This window comes from Perognathus longimembris, chromosome 3 (genome assembly GCF_023159225.1).
Source record: "Perognathus longimembris pacificus isolate PPM17 chromosome 3, ASM2315922v1, whole genome shotgun sequence".
Classification (NCBI taxonomy): Eukaryota; Metazoa; Chordata; class Mammalia; order Rodentia; family Heteromyidae; genus Perognathus; species Perognathus longimembris.
Window position 1 is genome coordinate 81,770,757 of NC_063163.1, and position 17,493 is coordinate 81,788,249.

Genomic DNA, 17,493 nt, shown 5'->3' on the forward strand with positions numbered 1-17,493 from the left:
TGGCCTTGTGATTGCTAGTAGGCACTCTACTGCCTAGCCATGCCTCCAGCTTTGTTTTTTTTTTTTTCAGCTGTGGGGCTTGAACTTGGCCTGGGCAGTGTTTCTGAGCTCTTTTGCTTAAGCTAGTGCTTTACCACATTAAGCCTAAGCTCCTCTTCTGATTTCCTGGTGGTTAATCAGATATTAGAGTTTGATGGATCTTCCTGCCTAGTCTGGATCTGAACAGTGATCCTCAGATTTCAGCTTTCTGAGTAGCTAGCATTGCAAGTACGAGCTACCAGTGCCTGGCTGCCTCCAGCTCTTTTGTACTGTTTTTTTTTTTTTAATTTATTTTTTGGTTGTTGTTGTTTTGTTTGTTTGTTTGTTTTTGCCAGTCCTGGGTCTTAAGCTCAGGGCCTGAGCACTGTGCTTGAGCTTGTTTTTTTGCTCAAGGCTAGCACTCTACCACTTGAGCCACAGCGTCACTTCTGGCTTTATTCTATATACATGGTGCTGGGGAATTGAACCCAGGGCTTCATGTATACGAGGCAAGCATTCTATCACTAGACCATATTCCCAGCCCTTTTGTTTGTTTTTAAGATAATGAAGGTCTTGCTTTTTTCCCCAGGTCTCTTCATGAGCCATGATCTGTGCCCCATTCGCCCCTCAAGGTTCCTGTCCTGGCTGGAATGACAAAACATGTGCCACCATGCCCAGCTTCTTTCCATTGAGATGGAGTCTCATAAACTTTGTTGCCTAGGTTATCCCAGAACCATGATTCTCCCAGTCTCTGGAGCTGGGATGAGAAGTTCCCTCATGTGCTTAGCTATTGGTTGGGAAGGGGTCTCTGTGTGTGCTGAGGCTGGCCTCAAACTACGATCCACTGGTGTCACCCTCCTGAGTAGGATTACAAGTGTCAACCACCAGGGCCTCACTAAAAGTGTTTAATAAGGTCATTTGACCACGACCAAAATTTAGCTTACAGGGTCCTATCAGGTATGACTTGTGATGGGAGCCAAAGAGAATTCTGTTCCTCTTTTGTATTTTTACCATTGGCCATAAAAACCTGCCACAGGATTATAAGGATGAAAATAATTCAGGGATGAAATAACATGCTGGAACCTTTCCTTCCTTATAACATAAGAAAATTCCAGCCAGTCATTTTGGCTATTGTTATTAGGATTCTTGATGGCCTGAACTACTTCAAAAGATAAGTAAACATGGGCTAGTTCCAAAAGGAATGCACCGAGAGGTTCTTTAGACCCTAAGGATCAACCTTGAAGAAATAACCAACCTATTACCCAACCACACCATGCCAAGGGGCCACCCTTCTCTCCTGCTACCCCTGCTTCATAACCTGAAATTCAGTGTCAGGTTTTCTGTGCTTCCAACTTAATTTTCACAAAACAAAGATGGAGTCCAAAGCAAGTTGCATAACCAGAAACTCGAACTATTCACCCCAGAGAGATGTTTTGCTTAAATAAGACAGATGGCATAATCTATCTTCAGAATTAGGCCCTTTAAATGTAATTGGTTTTAGGAAACCATTCCTGGAGATTTAGGTAAAGGTTAAGGCTGGCCTTCCAGGGCCGGGGCCTAGGGTCTTTCTCCCAATCCAAGCAGTTAAGGTGCTTTGTTCCTGTGGTTCTCAGCTGGGGAGAGTGCTGGCTTAGAGCCTATTTGGTGATGCCTAGAGATGTGTTGGTTCTTATAACTGGTGGTAGTGGCTACTGGTACCCAGGGGGTGGAGACTAGTGATGCTGCTAAACATCCTCCAATCACAGAATGATCTGGCCCCAAATTTCAGTAATGCCAAGGTTGAGAAAGAAGCTATTGTACGTGTACTACTTCAACTGTACTTGTCTCTTGTCAGGTTTCTTTCTTGGTGGTTTTCATACTCCTGATGCTGTCTGAGGTATGGGGATTGTGGCTCTAGGCACAGTGTTTATAGGGGGAAAACAACCCATTTGCTTAATCAAATGCTGATGGATTCCTTAAGGGGGGGACTATGGAGTTGTGGAAACTGTTCAGCTGCCGGTGGCTTTTTCCTTTAGCCTGTCAATGATTAATGGAGCCCTGTTTGCCCGGAAGGGGTTATTGAAGGTGGAGGAAAGGACTTTGAAAATGACTTTGCTACTGTACATAACTCTGGCTCTTTCAGAGCCATGAAACAGGGCAAATGAGGCTGACTCACGACATGCACACCTGGAGCTGTCTCTTCATTGTATGGGTTGGGGCAGCTGGGTGCCAGTGGCTCACACCTGTAATCCTAGCTTCTCAAGGAGGCTGAGATCTGAAGACTGCAATTGGAAGCCAGCACAGGTAGAAAAGTCTGTGAGACTTATCTCCAATTAACCAGCAGGAAGCGGGGGAGTGGCTCAAGCAGTAGAATGCTAGACTTGAACAGGAAAGGTTAAGTAGGGTGGAAGGCCCTGAATTCAGGCTTTAGTATCAGTGTGTGTGTGTGCGCGCGTGTGCGCGTATACACACACACACACATAGATGGGAATGGGTGGATATAGTTGGGAGGTCAGGGAGGACAGGAAAGACAAACAATGCAGGCTAGGTGCCAGTGGCTCAGGCCTATTATCCTAGCTACTCAGGAGGTTGAGATCTGAAAAAGTACATCTCATGGACTTTCCTACCCAGAGTGGCTTCAAACTGTGATCCTCACATCTCAGCCTCTTGAATAGCTAGGGTTACAGGTGTGAAGCACCAGTGCCTGGCTTGGAAGATCTTTTTTCTAAGGATCTTCATTTCATTCATGAGGGGAAGAGCCCTGATGACCTAGCCACTTCTTAACAGCCCATATCCTGATATTCCCATATTAACAACAAAAAACCTGAATTTTGGAGGGGACATATACAAACCACAGCAGTTGGGGATCAGAGTCTTAAAGATGTCCTAACTGAGCCAGCCAAGATGCTGGCACTGTCTTCCTGTTTGCAGCTAGATCTCATGTTGTAAAGGCTTTGCAGGAGCCCTGCACATCACTCAGTGTTAGTCTAAACTCTCATTTTCCAGGGCAGGAAATCACCAAGAGGACACATTTGCCCAAGGTTAGACAGCTGGTGAGCAAATGGAGCTGGATCAACATGATCGAGCTGCAATGTCCACTCTGGGAGAGAGGTCGGTGGCTGATGCAAACTGGAAGTCTAGTGACTCCATCTTGAAGATAGTTTCTCTCACATTTATATCCGTGAGTGGAGCCAGAGGGAAGGAAAGAGTCTAGCCTGTATCCTTAATTCTTTGGGACCCCATGAATCCTGCATCTCCAGATTCAACCAACCCCAAACTGAAAATAGGAAGCAAAAATTCTGTAACTGTTCTGTTCCCTGAGAAACACAGCTTAGCTATTTACATAGCATTGACATTGTATTACGTAACTGGCAGATTTCATGTAGATTGCATGTGTGTAGTTTACAGGCAAACATTATGCCTTCTTCTAGAAGGAACTTGAGCATCGGGAGATTTGGTCTCTGAGGGGGCCCTTGGAAGCCATTCCCCAAGGATACTGAGGGATGCCTGTGTTTACCCTTCAATACGACTCCATTTTACTCATTTCCAGGTCTTGCTTTTGGCTTTCTGAGTGTGTGTGTGTATATATGTACATATATATATACACACACACACACACATACACACATATATATTAATTCCAGAGGGGAAATCTGTCTTCACTGAAAATCAACAAGCTTTAACCAGTCCTCACCTATAAAGGGAAGGCTACTGAGGCAAGCACGAGCTGTGTGGTTATTGGTTACTAACTTAAGTGACTTGGCCTTTGTGGTACTTGTCCATGTTCATGAAGTCACCTCATTACTCCCAGCTTCTCGAGGATTGAGGTGCTTGCCACTTAGTTCTGTGGACAGTCTTCCTCTGCACAACTGTTTCCTTTTGTGCTTTTAAAGAGGCCAGGTGCTCTTTTAAAAGTATACGTGGAAAGTGCTAAAGAGGGATAGTTCATACTTCTATGGCCACTTCGGGGGTGCCCGGGGTATCAGGGCTTTTTCGAGGATGACTGGTTGTGAGTGTTTACACTGCATGTTCACCTCGGATGTCTCTGCCCCTTGTGGGCAGAGCTCATTTATATGCTGCATTTTCTCCTTCCACCTGCAGCCTGGAGCGGACGGCTCTCTGAGCTGACTCTGGCTGGCAGATCTTCCAGTGTGTTACAGAAAGGGTGGCAGTGCTAGGCCTACTCATACAGGGAGCCCCTGTCCAAGTGTGGGTGTCTCTCTCCTTAGCCCTAAAGTCCCAAGCTGGGTGCCAAGCCACAAATGCCGTCCTTCAGCCAACAGCATGGACAGAGGAGCTGGGCTCAGCTCATTATGAGGAATTCGATGCTGGGGTCCGAACATCTCTTATACTATTGAGCTTGGTTGGCTATGTGTTTTCAATACTACTTTCAAACATCCAGTTTTAGAAAGAGGTTGTTAGGCAATCGCAGAAGTTCCAGGAAATGAGGGCTTCTTGGGATAAGATGGGATAACTATCCAGCATAGGAAAGCTGGACTAGAACACAGATCTTCTAAGCTTGTTTAGTTTTTCCAAATGTCCAAGAAAAGGCTCAAAGAACACTAGCAGGGCTGGGTGTCATGGTGCAGGACTCTAATCCATATTGGGTTAGCTTTGGCAGGACTGCTGTGTAAGGCCAGCCTGGGCTGTTAGTGAGACAGAACCAGCCGGGACTAAGAGGATGGCCTAAGTTGGAGATTGCTATCAGGATACCCAGTTCAATGCCCCAAACAAAACCAAAACTCATGGGAGGAGTAGAGCCTTTCTAGCTGTCCACCCGCCAGCCAGGAAGTTGCATCCTGGGGGTTAAGTGGGGCTCCAGGCTCAGAGACCCCTAAAAAACTTCCAAGCTGCAGTGAGCAGCTGGATGAAGGTGAAGGCCCTCAGTCCTGGGGGCAGCTGTGGCAGTGCCCAAAGGTGACCCCAAGCCACCTGGAAGGTGCCCCGTCTCCTAGAGAATGGAGTGGTTCAATCCAAACAACTGACCAGAATCAGAACTGCTCCAAATGTGGGTCCAGTTATTTTTATAAAGCTTTATTGAAACGTGTACATCAAGGTGACAGCAATTCAGTATTTTGAAATCAGTAACAAAAACAAGAAGACAAGAAGAGTACCCAAACTCAGGTTTACCAAATAAATACTGAACACCAGCGAACTTGTTTCTGCCTCTCCCAGCAGAATGAAAAGTCTGACAACTTCTGCGGTGGGGGTGACAGGAACCTGTGCCGTGGACATGCCTGCAGCACCCCTCTGCTCAGGCACAGGCATCTGACCAGCTGCCATCAGGCAGGCTGCTCCCAGGTTCTGGGTTCCTTTCCAAACGGGCAGCAGTAATTAGGGGGAGTCCTCTTTGATTTCTAGGGTACAGGTCCCCGGCAGAGCAGCGCAGGCTGGAACTGAAGGAGGGTGGGGTGCTGCAGCCCAGGCGTCACCTCGTTATGTCTGGAAGAAGGAGCTCACAGTGGCGCTCCGCAGGGTCATCCAGCTCCATGGAGAAATTGGCAGTGGGTTTTGCAGCCTGTTCTGACGACAGGCGATGTGTTGCTGAGCACAGTCAGGACGTGTGTTCTAGCTGCGGTGACTTATTGCTGAAAGGCTGGAGAGAAAAGTACTGAGTGCACACAGTGTAGGAAACGATTGCAAGACTTCGTTCTAGAAGTCAGACAGCTTTGAATTTCGATAGAAATTAGCCCTCACTGAAGGAAAGGGGAGGAAATCTATTGCTTTGATTTGGAAGGGCAGGCCAGGCTGAACATGGCGCTCAGCTCCACAGCCAGGCCTCAGCAGTGACAGGCCATGGGTGAGGCCATGGGAGAGATGGGGTCATTGGCCTTAGAGATGTGCAGATGGTGAGACCTTTGGGGTGGCCTCTGTCCCTGCTTCCCAGAGTCTTGCTAGCAGGTTGGCTGGCACGTGGCTATGGTTTCAGGAGAATGTCTCTGCAGCTGAGGGGATGTGCTCAGAAATGCGTGTGCCCCGGTGGTGGCATGCCTCCAGGCTCGCAACGCCTCTGCCTTCCCTTCCGCCTTTCTTGGATGGGTGCAGACCAGGCTGCCCCGGAGGCCCGGTGCCTGGACTGGGGCAGGGGTGAAATGTCTTAGGAAGTGTGAAATGAGAGACTCAGTCCATTCCTCTAGTGGAAAGCAAGCACGCAGGGTGCTGGGGGCAGCTGTGCCCAGGCCCACGTGGCTCCCAGCCTTCATATGGGCTTGTACAGCAGGGTGGTGACATACTTCTTCTTATACCGGTGGGTTGCGCTGAGAACCATCACTCCATCCTGAGGAAGAGGGTGCAAATGACAGGAAGCAGGACTAGTTAGGGGCTCAGATGTCAAAGTGCACGAGGCTCATCATGGAGCTTAAGAAAGATACCAGTGGGCTGGGGATGTGGCTAAGCGGTAGAGTGCTTAACATGCATGAAGCCCTGGGCCAGAGGTGGTGCTGTGGCTCAAGTGGTAGAGCACTAGTCTTGATCAAAAAGAAGCCAGGGGCAGTGCTCAGGCCCTGAGTTCAAGCCCCAGGACTGGCAAAAAAAAAAAAAAAAGATAACAATTTCTGTTCCCCTCCTCCCCATCCCCAAGAACCGGAGCCAAAGTCATCCTCAGGCCCTGGGAGTGCCTCTAAAGCCAGAAGCCCCAGGCAGGCCTGGTGCTGGAGGCCTCTGAGCACCGCCGAGGGCCTGCTCTGGCGAGGGGCTGTTACCTTGATGGAGAGCGCGTAGAGGTGGTTCAGCATGACATGATTGGGCTCCGGGAGCAGCGCCGGGTCGCACTGTGGAGGGACAAAGATGTAAGCATGGGGGACTGGAAGAGTTGCTTCTCTTCCCTTTTAGCCACAGGTGTGGGAGCCCAAGAGGCAGGCTTGCCCGTCACCCTCTCTTAGGTCAGGCCAAGGGCATGGGTGAGGCCGCTGGGCACACTGGGGTGTGGGTTCTGGTCAGGGTTTTACCCTTGCCCCTGGCCTGCCCAGTGTGGGCCACAGATGAATTCTCATCGAAGAGGCTGGAAGAAGACAGACATCGGTTGCAAGTACTTTTGAGAGAAACCAAGAAGATCTACATGAAGTGCTCATGAGTGGTGGGTTTCAAACTCAGGCCTCTGAAACTCAGGCCAGGCACTCAGGGCGAACTGACAAAGGGTGGGAGAGGGTGCAGCCCTGTAGGAGCTCATAGAGGACTGGAACTTAAAACTGTAGACACTCCCCCCTGCCCCACCTGGATTTTTAAAAAGAAACCTCAGACTCAGACTCCTTTTCATTTGACATTCTCCCCTTTTGTAAATACTAGTTCTAATTCTAAAAAAAAAAAAAAAAAAAGGCAACCAGTCGGTGATGCATTTTGTGGTACCTGCTTTAAGAGAAGGGGGTCTCTCAACCCTGGGGATACCCTAACCCTGCAGGCCAGGAGCCTCCCATGGCCCACAATGGATGGCACAATTCTGCATGGAGCAGGACTGCTGAGGCATGACCACATCCTCTAGATGAAGATGGCGCCTTTGCCATCAACAAGCTTGGTTATCTGAGGACCTCTGGCCTAGGTCTTAGGAGCCTGGGAAGACCTGCCAGGGGCTTAAGTGCAGGTATGTATGGGATGCAACAGTCTGTAGTCCCAGAAAGCCATGCACACTGGCTTGCTCAGAAGGGTAGGTGGATACAGACTGCCAGGAAAGCCAGGTCCAAGCCAGGTTCTAGTTTCAGTTCTGCCCAATGAGGGTCGGCTGGGGATTTCAGGCCACACACTCAACCTCTCTCTGGGTGTGGGATGGCAGAGGCTGACTATCATTCTGCCCCCAGTGCTCAGTGGGCCTGAGCAGAGGCCGTGTGAAGCACTGGCCCCACCTGCCTCCTCAGAATGCTGGAGCTTTTTGTGTGGCTCCCAGGGAGGGCTGAGAAAAATAATTTAAAAAATGACACGTGACCACTGTGGAATGGCCATACCAAACCATTAGCATGCATCACTTCACACACTGATCACATTATGTGGTTAAAACTTAAAATCCACTGTGTTTAGACTTGGCATGGCCGATGGAAAATGGTATGAGGTTCTTCAAGGCATGAGCTATGGTGCTAGCACTCAACCCAACAACCATACCTGTAGGTATGTGCCCGGAGGAAGGAACACCTGCTCACTTGTATTTACTACAACACTATTCACACCAGCCAAGGCAGGGAATAACCAAACCTGAGTCTGCAAATGGCTGGATCAAAAACAAATCTACACACAATGGAGCCAGGTGCCAAAGGCTCATGCCTATAATCCTAGCTACTCAGAACTATAATCCTAGCTACTGGACTGCAGTTTGAAGCCAGTCCAGGCTGAAAAGCCTGTAAGATTCCACCTCCAATTAAACAGCCAAAAAGCCAAGCTGAGGGCATGGCTCAAGTGGTAGAGTGCCAGCCTAGCAAGTGAACTGAGAAAGTACTAGGTGCCAGCAAAAAATATAAAAATTTAAAAAAAGACAACAAAACAACAAAAACCCCTACTAGCCTTAAGAAAAGAAATCCTGTCATTTGTAACATGGCCTTAATAAGTGAAGTAAGCCAGGCCCAGACAGACAAACTGCATGATATTAAGATGAGAATCTGAGAGAGCTGAGCAGTGGCAGGAGGAAGTGGAATGGTGGCTGCCACAGGCTGGGCCTGGGGGCGGTGCATGCCTTGGATCATGCAGACCTGCTCCAGTGTTTTGTTAATGAGATGTTGTTCTACTTCTTTTCCATAAAGTGGAGGTAACTACAGTGTTGATGTCACAGGGTTATTATGACATAGAGCCCAGGAAAAACCCTTGGACTACCACCTGAGCCACCCTGTAGTACTTGTGTTGTTTTTGTCCAGGCAGGCCTAGAAATGACCCACCTTTGCCTCCCAAGTGGCAGGGACCACAAGTGCGAGTCTCCACCGTGGCTTGAATTTCTAACTTAGTGTTTTGTAAAAGGAGAGGGAGCTGTGCAAGTGGTGCATGCCTGTAAGCCTAGCTATAGAGGAGGTGAAGATCTGAAGATCGTGGTTTGAAGCCAGCCTGGGCAAGAAAGTCCATGAGACTCTAATCTCCAATCAACTATGAAAGAAAGCCAGAAGGGCATTATGGCTCAAGTGGTAGAGCACTAGCCTTGAGAAAAAGCAGCTCAAGAATGGTGCCCAGGCCCAGCATTCAAGCCCCAGTACTGGCTGGGGGTCAGGGAGGAAGGAGGGATGGGAAGCAGCCCCACTCAAGTGCTCAATGTCCTTGCAGTTCTTCACCTGCTGCCTGGAAACCTGCTGGCCCCAAGGGTTCTGAGCCACACTGCTCCTCAACTTCTGCCCTCCTTTTGGCTCACAGAACCACCAAGTGCTTGGAGCACTCTTAGCAGAGAGAGGAACCCAGTGCCTTGAAAAGGGATAGCAAATGCCCAGCCTCTGTCTGCTGGCCTGCAGTGACTACTGTAGGGCACACCTGCACAGGGACATAGGGCTCATCTTGGCAGGAGTCCACCAGCTCTGGGGAGGGGCTTTGGTGGCACATTAGCACCTGCTACTGTTTGAATGTGTGCTCCCAAGTCCATGTGTTGGAAACATCAACCCCCCATGATTGATGATGAGATGGGAATAAGAGGGAAGCAGGTCATGAGTGTGGAGTGGGGCTGGTCAGCATCAGGAGAGGAGCAGCCATCTCAAGAGTAGGTCATTACTGAAGGGAATTCAGCTCTCTAGCCTTGCCCTCCCCTCCCGTGGGATAATGCAGCATGGAGTCCCTGCCACATGCCAAGGACAGGTTCTGACTTGGCACCTGCAGACCACACACCAAATACATTTCTGTTCTTTCTAAGTGCTTCAGTCTCCAGCATTCCACTATGGCGGCAGGAAATGGACTAAGGCAGCTCCTCATACACGTGTGCCTCTGGAGTGATGATTGGGCCAAGGCTTAGTCAAAAGCAGGCAGGAGGGACAGCCTTAGACACAAAACCAGTTTCCCGGAGGGTGTGTGTTAGCAGTACTTTAAACCTTGATGTACAAGTATGGACTGATTTTTCTGAAAGCAATTTAGTGACTAAAACTAGGGTGTAACATGTGGGGTCCTGTGGAGGAATTCCAATATTGGGCTGACTGTGGGGCTGGGGCTGGCTAAGGTTTACATGGTGGTTGTGAATTACAATTGAATGGGGCAGGACAGGTGAGAAAGCGTGGAGCGGCTCTTTGATAGGGGAGACAGCACACACACACCTCCATGAGTAACACTGGGCTTCTCTACCAGCAGCTACTATGTCCGTGGGCAGGACCATGGAGGATGGTCTGGGGCGATGCCAGTACTCACAGAAATCCCCGTGTCCTTGTTCAGGATGACCTGCAGCAGGTGTGGAGGGAGGATGGGTGGAGCTTTAAACCGCTCTTCTGGCTTGGAGACATAGGGTTCCTGGTGGTAGGGTCCCGGAGGAGAACTGGACAGCTCTGCTGGAAGATGGTGACGACACTGAAAATTATGAGCTTTGGGAGGAGTCTCTCCTCTAGCTTTTCTTGTCTCTTGTTCCATCAGTACAGATTTATAGTCTCTTAAAAGACATACAAAGTGCTGAGCTGGGCGCCTGGAATTCATGCCTATAATGCTAGCCACTATGATCTGAGGATTGTAGTTTGAAGTCAGCCTTGGCAAGAAAAGTCTATGAGAGTCTTTATCTCCAATTAATCAGCAAAAAGCCAAAAGTGGAGGTGTGGCTCAAGTGGTAGAGCACCAGAGACTTGAGTGAAAAAGCTAAGTAAGAGTGGGAGGCCCCAGTACTGATCATAAAAAAAGAAAGATGTAGGCTCCAAAGGAACAGGGCAGAGGGAATGAGAAAGCCCTTTTGGAACATAGGTACATGGAATAAAAATCAGTGCTGAACCCAGATGTGCTGGTGGAAGAGAAGAGATGTGGCAAGGCTAGAGAATCTGGGTCAGGCTAACAAGCAGGTCGATCTCAATCACCCAACCTCATGTGTCAGCAGAACAAGGCTTCCTTCTCACTGCAGGCTGAGCTGGCCAAAGCCAGACAGAAGCGCAAGCCTTCCAGTAAGGATTAAGTGGCTGAGCACAGTGTTGTGTGAGCAGGACCAGCCAGCAGGAAACAGGTTATACAAGGCACCAAACGTATCTGTCCAAAAAGTCAAACACCTATTTGTTGACTCCATCACCCTCAGGTTCTACCAAACTTTTGCTTGAATCTCTTGATCAAAGAGATATGTTAGGGAGCTTTTGGAAGCACAGTGCCTGATATCAGAAGCAGCCGATGTCTAACCTGCTGGAAGGTACTGAGCCATTACCCAAACTCTGGTAACCTGGTCCCTGAACTAATCCAGAACACACCTGTTGGCACTAGCGCCGCCAAATTCCTCCATGCCATTCTCTAGGGGTAGGCTCCTTTCATGGAACCCAACCACACAGCAGCAGGAAACTGAGAAAAGCCCTAAATGCAGAGGACAGCCATGAAAGGTAAATAGGTGACATTGTAAGAAAGCTGTCTAAACATGAGAAGTGAAGAGAGCTTGAAGTTAGGTTTATCAGCAAGCAGTGTGAGGTTCATTTTCTTTCCTGGGTGCTCTAGCTTAGAGAGACTTGAATATTCAACAAAGAGACAAAGAGACACATTTATCCACCAGAGGAGGGAATACAGGTAGTTTTTCCTGCTCCACTCCTTATCTAGCTTAGAAAGGAAAATACGGTATTTCTAAAGGAGAGTTTGTCATCCCGGCGGAAGAAAGCCAATTAGGGTTTCTAAATCCCACTCGACAACCTGATCTGATGATGTCACAGAAAGCCTGGGAGCTCACTACTGTGATTGCAGAACTGCTAAGTTCTGAAAGAACCCTGCTGATTTCAGGCCCAGCCAGGTGAGGAAGAAAAAAACCAACCTGGGAACCCAACAGAAGCCATTTCCTTACACTGCCAGACATGCCATGGGGCCAGGAACTGCCTAAGCCCTGGCCAGCAAGGACAGCAAGAGTGGATGGACAGCTGGCACTTCAGATCACAATGCGTCCTTCCCTGGACAGTACACATCCTATTCTGGATAGTTTCATCCCCCTGGCTTTGGGGTGGGGGAGGGGAACAACTTATGAAAGCCTCCGTGGAAAACTTCTGGGCATCAACAACCAGACCTGACAAGAGTAAGGAATCATGGGCAAGTTTGCTCCATTGAGCGGGTTCCCAGAAAGGAAGGGTGTGCCTTGTAGCCCGCTGCTTGTGGACAGCTGCCCTCTCTCCTTTTCAGGAAACATGACAAGGTATAAGAGGACTACACGAGTGCTGGCCAAGGACACTGAGGTGTCTGTGTATCACCTCTCAGCAGGAAGCGGGATGGCAGCTTCCCCTGTGCTGGTTCATTACCAACCCAATGGGTCCCTTGGGGCCCTTTTTGGTGCTGACTGGCTTGACAAGCCCTAGTTCTGTCTCCATGGACAAGCACAACCACCACGTCCTGGAGAAGACAAGGACAATGAGGCACAAGGGGACCTGACAGAGTAAGGTATGAAGGGTTGTAGCCCCTCAGGGAAGTAGCAACATCCACCTTATTCAGCAGCTTTTGCTCAAAAGCAGAGGCAAGAGAATAAGAGCACTGCTGGACTGCGCAGCCCCCACCTGCACACATGGGGATAAAATGAACTGTGTTCATACCAGACACATCGGAGCACTTTTGGGAATCCACCATTAAAGCATCAAATACTTCAAAGTCAGTTTTCTTCACTTGAATGATGTTGTTAACTGTGCCAAGCTGGCTGGTTACTATTGGCTGAGAAAAGACAGACAGGCAGAAATCATAACATGGAAGGTCTAGGGAGTTCATTCTTTAGAGGACTTGGAATTCCTGGCTAGCACGTGTCATCTCCTGGCCCCTGCTAGCTACCCTACTTCGTCCTGATGCTGTTAAGCCAGCAATCTGACAACAGCACAATCTTACCCGGCCACACGTGGGCCTTTGTACCAGCAGGGCAATAAGGCACCAGGGAAGGTCGGACGATGGACATGAACTGTGCTGGTTCCCGGAAGACTAAGGGTGGGAGGAAGAGTACCTCGGAAGGATCATGTGTCCACTGGCCGTCCACGAGGAACTTGTATTGGTGCTCTCCTTCTGGCAGATCCAGGATGGCTACAAAGTTGTTGTGGCTGCAAGAAGAGAGGAGGAAGAGCATTGCTGGGGGGAGTGAGGATGGGGGTGGATGGGGGGGAGGGTTGTGTGTTCGGCTCTCACCAGCCAGGGGACAGAAACAAAACACAATTCAGGATTAGGATCTCAACCTAGAAAAGCTACCTAAGGAAACCAACGTGCATGCATTTTCTGGGAAGCTCAATTAAACACGAGTGATCTATACTCCTTGCATGAAAAGGTCATCTGTGCTTTTCAAGTTTGCATGCGAAATATCACCTACCACCCTCAGGTGCCAAGGAGAACAATGCAAGACAAACACAAGCTGCCTAGAGTCCCCCTTTTGTCAGTTTGCTCTGGGTGGAGGCACAAATGGTCTCTGAAGAAACTTGTGCCACTACTCTGGGAGCCACTTTCATCGGCTTGCTTTGTTCTCCTGGCTCGAACTGACTTTTGAGTACAATGCCAGCTGGCATTGTTACCCAAGTGACTGCTGGGAATGCAGGCAGCCCTGGGCATGCAGGCCCTGTCTCTCGCTTCAGGAAGACACTTGACTAGTGAAGGTGTTTTCTCCTGGACAATTCAAGACATTAATTCCTGCCAGGATTCCTAAGAAAATGCCTTAGTCTAACCCTGCTAAGGATACTTATACAACATGTGCCTCCTGAAGTATAACATGAAGTTAGAATAAACAAACCTCAATACTCTCTCTTTCTTTTTTTTGGATGGTTGTGGGGCTTGAACTCTAGGCCTGGGAGCTGACCCTGAGCTCTTCAGCTCAAGGCTAGCACTTTACCAATTGAGCCACAGCGCCACTTCCCTCAAGTCTCTTTTTAACAGATGGGAAAACGGAGGCTCAGGTGTGGAGTGACTTGTAGGCAGTCTTGATTCTTAGCTGGGTGCTCTCACTAATACACTGGCAATATATTCTTTCCCAGGAGAAACGTCTACCTAAGGACTTGAACTGGGAGATATCCATGACCCACAAATACTTCCAATGATACATGTTGTTTCTGTCACAAAAACAAACAATGAAGTGTGCTTTAAAACCCAGAAGTTTCTCAGGCCTGAGATTTGAATCCTTTAACTTATTAAGCAAAATTATTTCAGCATCTACTGTCCAAAAGCATGTGTTGTTTCTATTCACCTTGCAGAGATCTTTTAGAAAGACTCTCTAAGGGTTAGGCAAACCTATGAGCACTCGCCAAGCAATTACCTTCTTGTGAGGGGAAGTTTACTCCAGTTGTTGAAGGACCCAGATAAGTAAACTTCCTTTCCACCACCCGTCCATCGAAACACAGTTGGCCGAGCCTGGGCGGGAGCTTTATCATTCACTTCAAGATCGTGCTGCCAGGCCAGGAACTCCTCCTTTTCTGGAGCCTAGAAACAGAGCAGTTTACTCAGGAACAGGAAGCCATTACTGAGCACCCTACAACGGACTGCTAAACTAATATTGACAGTTCATTCTAAAGAGGTGGCCTGCCTTTGACACTGCCATCTGTCCTTTGCTAGTTCTGTTTCCCCACCTACAAAATGGAAGTAATAACTACTTCAGAAGGTTTCTGCAAGGACTGAGTTTCTGTGAAATGATCTGAAGTCACTGATAAACAGTGAGTGCTTAATGATTATTAGCCCTTATTGTGGCTATAAAGAGGGCTATATAAATTCCTAAAGAAACAAACAAAAAAAAAACCAACTTGCTTGGAAAAAGAATGCAATGAACCTAAGACTAATTTGGTATCTTTTTCCTCCACTAATTAAGCAAGATTTAAAGTATATTAAGGAAGTGGAGGTATGGTTTAAGTGGCAGAGCACCATCCTTGAATGAAAATACCAAGTATTGAGAATGGATGCTACTCACACTTAATCTCCACAGATCCTCTGCATGCTAAACATTTCTTGTGTTTTTTTGACAATGTTATCCCTTCCTTCCCTTTCTCCCCAACTTGTAGGAGTTTTGTAATAGCAATAACCTGTACTTCTTGAAGAAAGTATCTCCCATTCTTATGGTGTTTTACATAGGGGAGGGAAGCCTTGTCAATTCATTGGGGAGCATGATTCCAAAGTTCATGGCACACTCCAGGAATGCAGGAGTTCAGGAAACAGATTCAAATCACAGGCTGTAGGGCCAAGTAAAAGCAGGCTCTAATGTAAAGTTAAATACAAGTGAGAGTGTGAGACAATAATCACCTAGACTAATATCTAAGGGAAAAAAGCATGAGTAAAGGTGAAATGAGTTGTCAGGCAATTAGCCTATCTGGATAATGATGACAAATATGCAAATGAACAGTAACAGACTGGGGGGGGGGAGGAGAAGAGAGGAGAGAAGATATTTTTATTCCTCTTAAGCCTACTTTATTCCTTTAAGGACTTAGTTCTTGCCTGGTGTCAGCGGCTTAGACCTGTAAGCCTAGCTGAGATCTGACGATTGGAGTTGGAAGCCAGCCTGAACAAACAAATCATCTCCAATTAACTAGAAAAATTCTGGAAGTGGAGAAGTGGCTCAAGTTGTAGAGCTCTATGAAGTCTTGGGCAAAAAAGCTAAGGGAGCGCCCTGATTTCAAGTCCCAGTACAGGGACAAAAAAAAAAAAAAAAAAAAAAAAAGGCTAGGAGCCAGGTGGCTCATGCCTGTAATCCTAGCTACTCAGGAGGCTGAGATGGAGGCTGAGGATGGAGGTTCAAAGCCAGCCTGGGCAGGAAAATCCCTGAGACGCTTATCTCCAATTAACCACCAGAAACCCAGAAGTGGAGCTTCTGTGGCTCAAGAGGTAGAGCACTCGCCTTGAGCAAAAGAAGCTCAGGGGCAGTGCCTAGGCTCTGGGTTCAAGCCCCAGGACCAGCAAAAAATAAAAAGTCATCTTACTATTTGATAAAGCAGAATGCAGTAGGAAGTCCTATCTACACTCAGAAAATAATGTGCTTTGGTCTACTGAAAAAGTTAAGTCGTGTTTTAACTAACACAAGAGAAGTTGAGTGGCTGTGGGCTGTTTCCTTCAGACTAGACACTTCACTTACCCACGGACCATCACTAGTAGCATTAACTTTTCCTTGATATGCTCTAAACAAGTGGGGTGCACGGAAAGTATCAGACGGAGGTGCTCCTAATCCCTGGTGTTGTCCAAACTATTCACAACTACTTTTAGCTTCGACTCTAAAACGGACAGAACTTTTTCTACAAAGACATGGCAGTCTGCACCAGGCTGAGGGAAGTTTGTCTCCAAGCTGTGAAATTAATTATGCCAGGGAGAAAAGCAAAGACACTGGTGCTCAATTACCGCTAGTGCGGCTCTTTATAATTAATTAAGTATCTGAAATTCGGTCCCAGAACTGCTTTCTTCTTTAACGATGTGCTCCTCCCTCTGGTGACACTTACCCATCGGTAATTAGACTCAGACTCAGGTTCCCCGAACGCTTGGGGGGGGGGGGGATGATGGTCCTGTCACCGGGCTGGCGTTGATGGGGTGACAGTCGGAGGGGATGTGGCTGGAATCTGGTGGATGGGTCCAGTACACACCGCGCCCCCCGCACTTGGTCATGACGGGGGGGGGGGCCCGGACCTCTCACGCCACCCCCCCCCCGTACCTTGATTTCCTCGGAGTGGAAGAGGTCGGCGTCCTCGGGGCTGTCCATCAGGATCTTGGGCCGGTCCCCGTCCTTGGCGCCCCCGGAGCTGTCCCGGCGGTGCGCCTTGTGTCCGCCCTGGCGCTCCAGCGCGGCGCGCTCGCTGCTCGTGTTGCCCATGGCGGGGTTTGTCTGCGGGGACGCCGGGCAGGGGGGGAGCCGGCCTCAAGAACGGGGAACCGACCCCCCGCTGGGGCACAGATTCGGGGGGGGGTCGTGGAGGAAGTCCGAGGCACCACGCCCCTGCGGTGCAGGCTGCTTGGAGCGGCGACTTTACCTGTTCCAGACAGTGGCGGCAGCGACCCGAGAAGCGGGAAGGTAACTTGACACTTTCCCGACACTCCCCACCCCTCGGCGACTTCCGCTTCCGCAGACCCAGTGCTGCGGGGCGGGCGGGAGGGGAGGGAGGGGAGCAGAGGCGGAGGAGGAAGCGGAGGGGTCGCTGCGGCCCGCGCTCTGCCGTCACTTCCGTTTCCGGTCCGGTTAGCGTGGGCGCCGTCGGAGTGGACGAGGCTGTGGGGCCCCGCCCAACACGAAGTTCCTTGAGTGCCTGAAGCTGCAGGGGGCGCTCGCGTGCCCCGGCCATCTTGACAGCTTTTCCCGCGCTGGAACTGGGCACCGTGTGGACGGCGATGACGTCGGGCGCAGCCCACCTGCCTCCAGTTGAAGGTGTGAGGTACAGCCTGACGCGTCTTGTGCTAGGTGCAAGTCGGATTAACCGTTCCTTAAAACCCCGCCGTGGGGCTGGGATTGTGGCCTAGTGGTAGAGTGCTTGCCTAAGCATG

The 17,493-nt window shown here is 49.2% G+C and overlaps 1 protein-coding gene across 2 annotated transcripts; it reads right to left on the reverse strand.

Annotated features, from left to right (window-relative positions):
- Positions 1-5,004: 5,004 nt before the first annotated feature.
- Positions 5,005-17,074, reverse strand: Prkab1 (protein kinase AMP-activated non-catalytic subunit beta 1). 2 transcript variants are annotated; one of them, XM_048342863.1, is made up of 7 exons: positions 16,670-17,074; positions 14,303-14,466; positions 13,013-13,106; positions 12,618-12,732; positions 10,285-10,421; positions 6,699-6,767; positions 5,005-6,274 (listed from the first exon to the last, which is right to left on the reverse strand). In XM_048342863.1, the coding sequence occupies exons 1-7, from the start codon at positions 16,826-16,828 to the stop codon at positions 6,197-6,199; spliced, it is 816 nt and encodes a 271-aa protein (XP_048198820.1). In that variant the 5' UTR covers positions 16,829-17,074; the 3' UTR covers positions 5,005-6,196. The 2 variants fall into 2 exon arrangements, with proteins under 2 accessions (XP_048198820.1, XP_048198821.1); XM_048342864.1 differs by having other exon boundaries at positions 10,285-10,418; positions 16,670-17,073.
- Between the last annotated feature and the right edge of the window lie 419 nt (positions 17,075-17,493).

Bases quoted from the DNA above. Each gene is read 5' to 3' on its own strand.
- Prkab1 (XM_048342863.1), bottom strand. From the start codon at position 16,828: ATGGGCAACACGAGCAGCGAGCGCGCCGCGCTGGAGCGCCAGGGCGGA. The intron at 12,733-13,012 runs GTACTCTTCCTC...GTCTTTTCTCAG, and splicing joins GGACACATGATCCTTCCGAG to CCAATAGTAACCAGCCAGCT. The intron at 10,422-12,617 runs GTATGAACACAG...ACCATCTTCCAG, and splicing joins AAAGTGCTCCGATGTGTCTG to CAGAGCTGTCCAGTTCTCCT.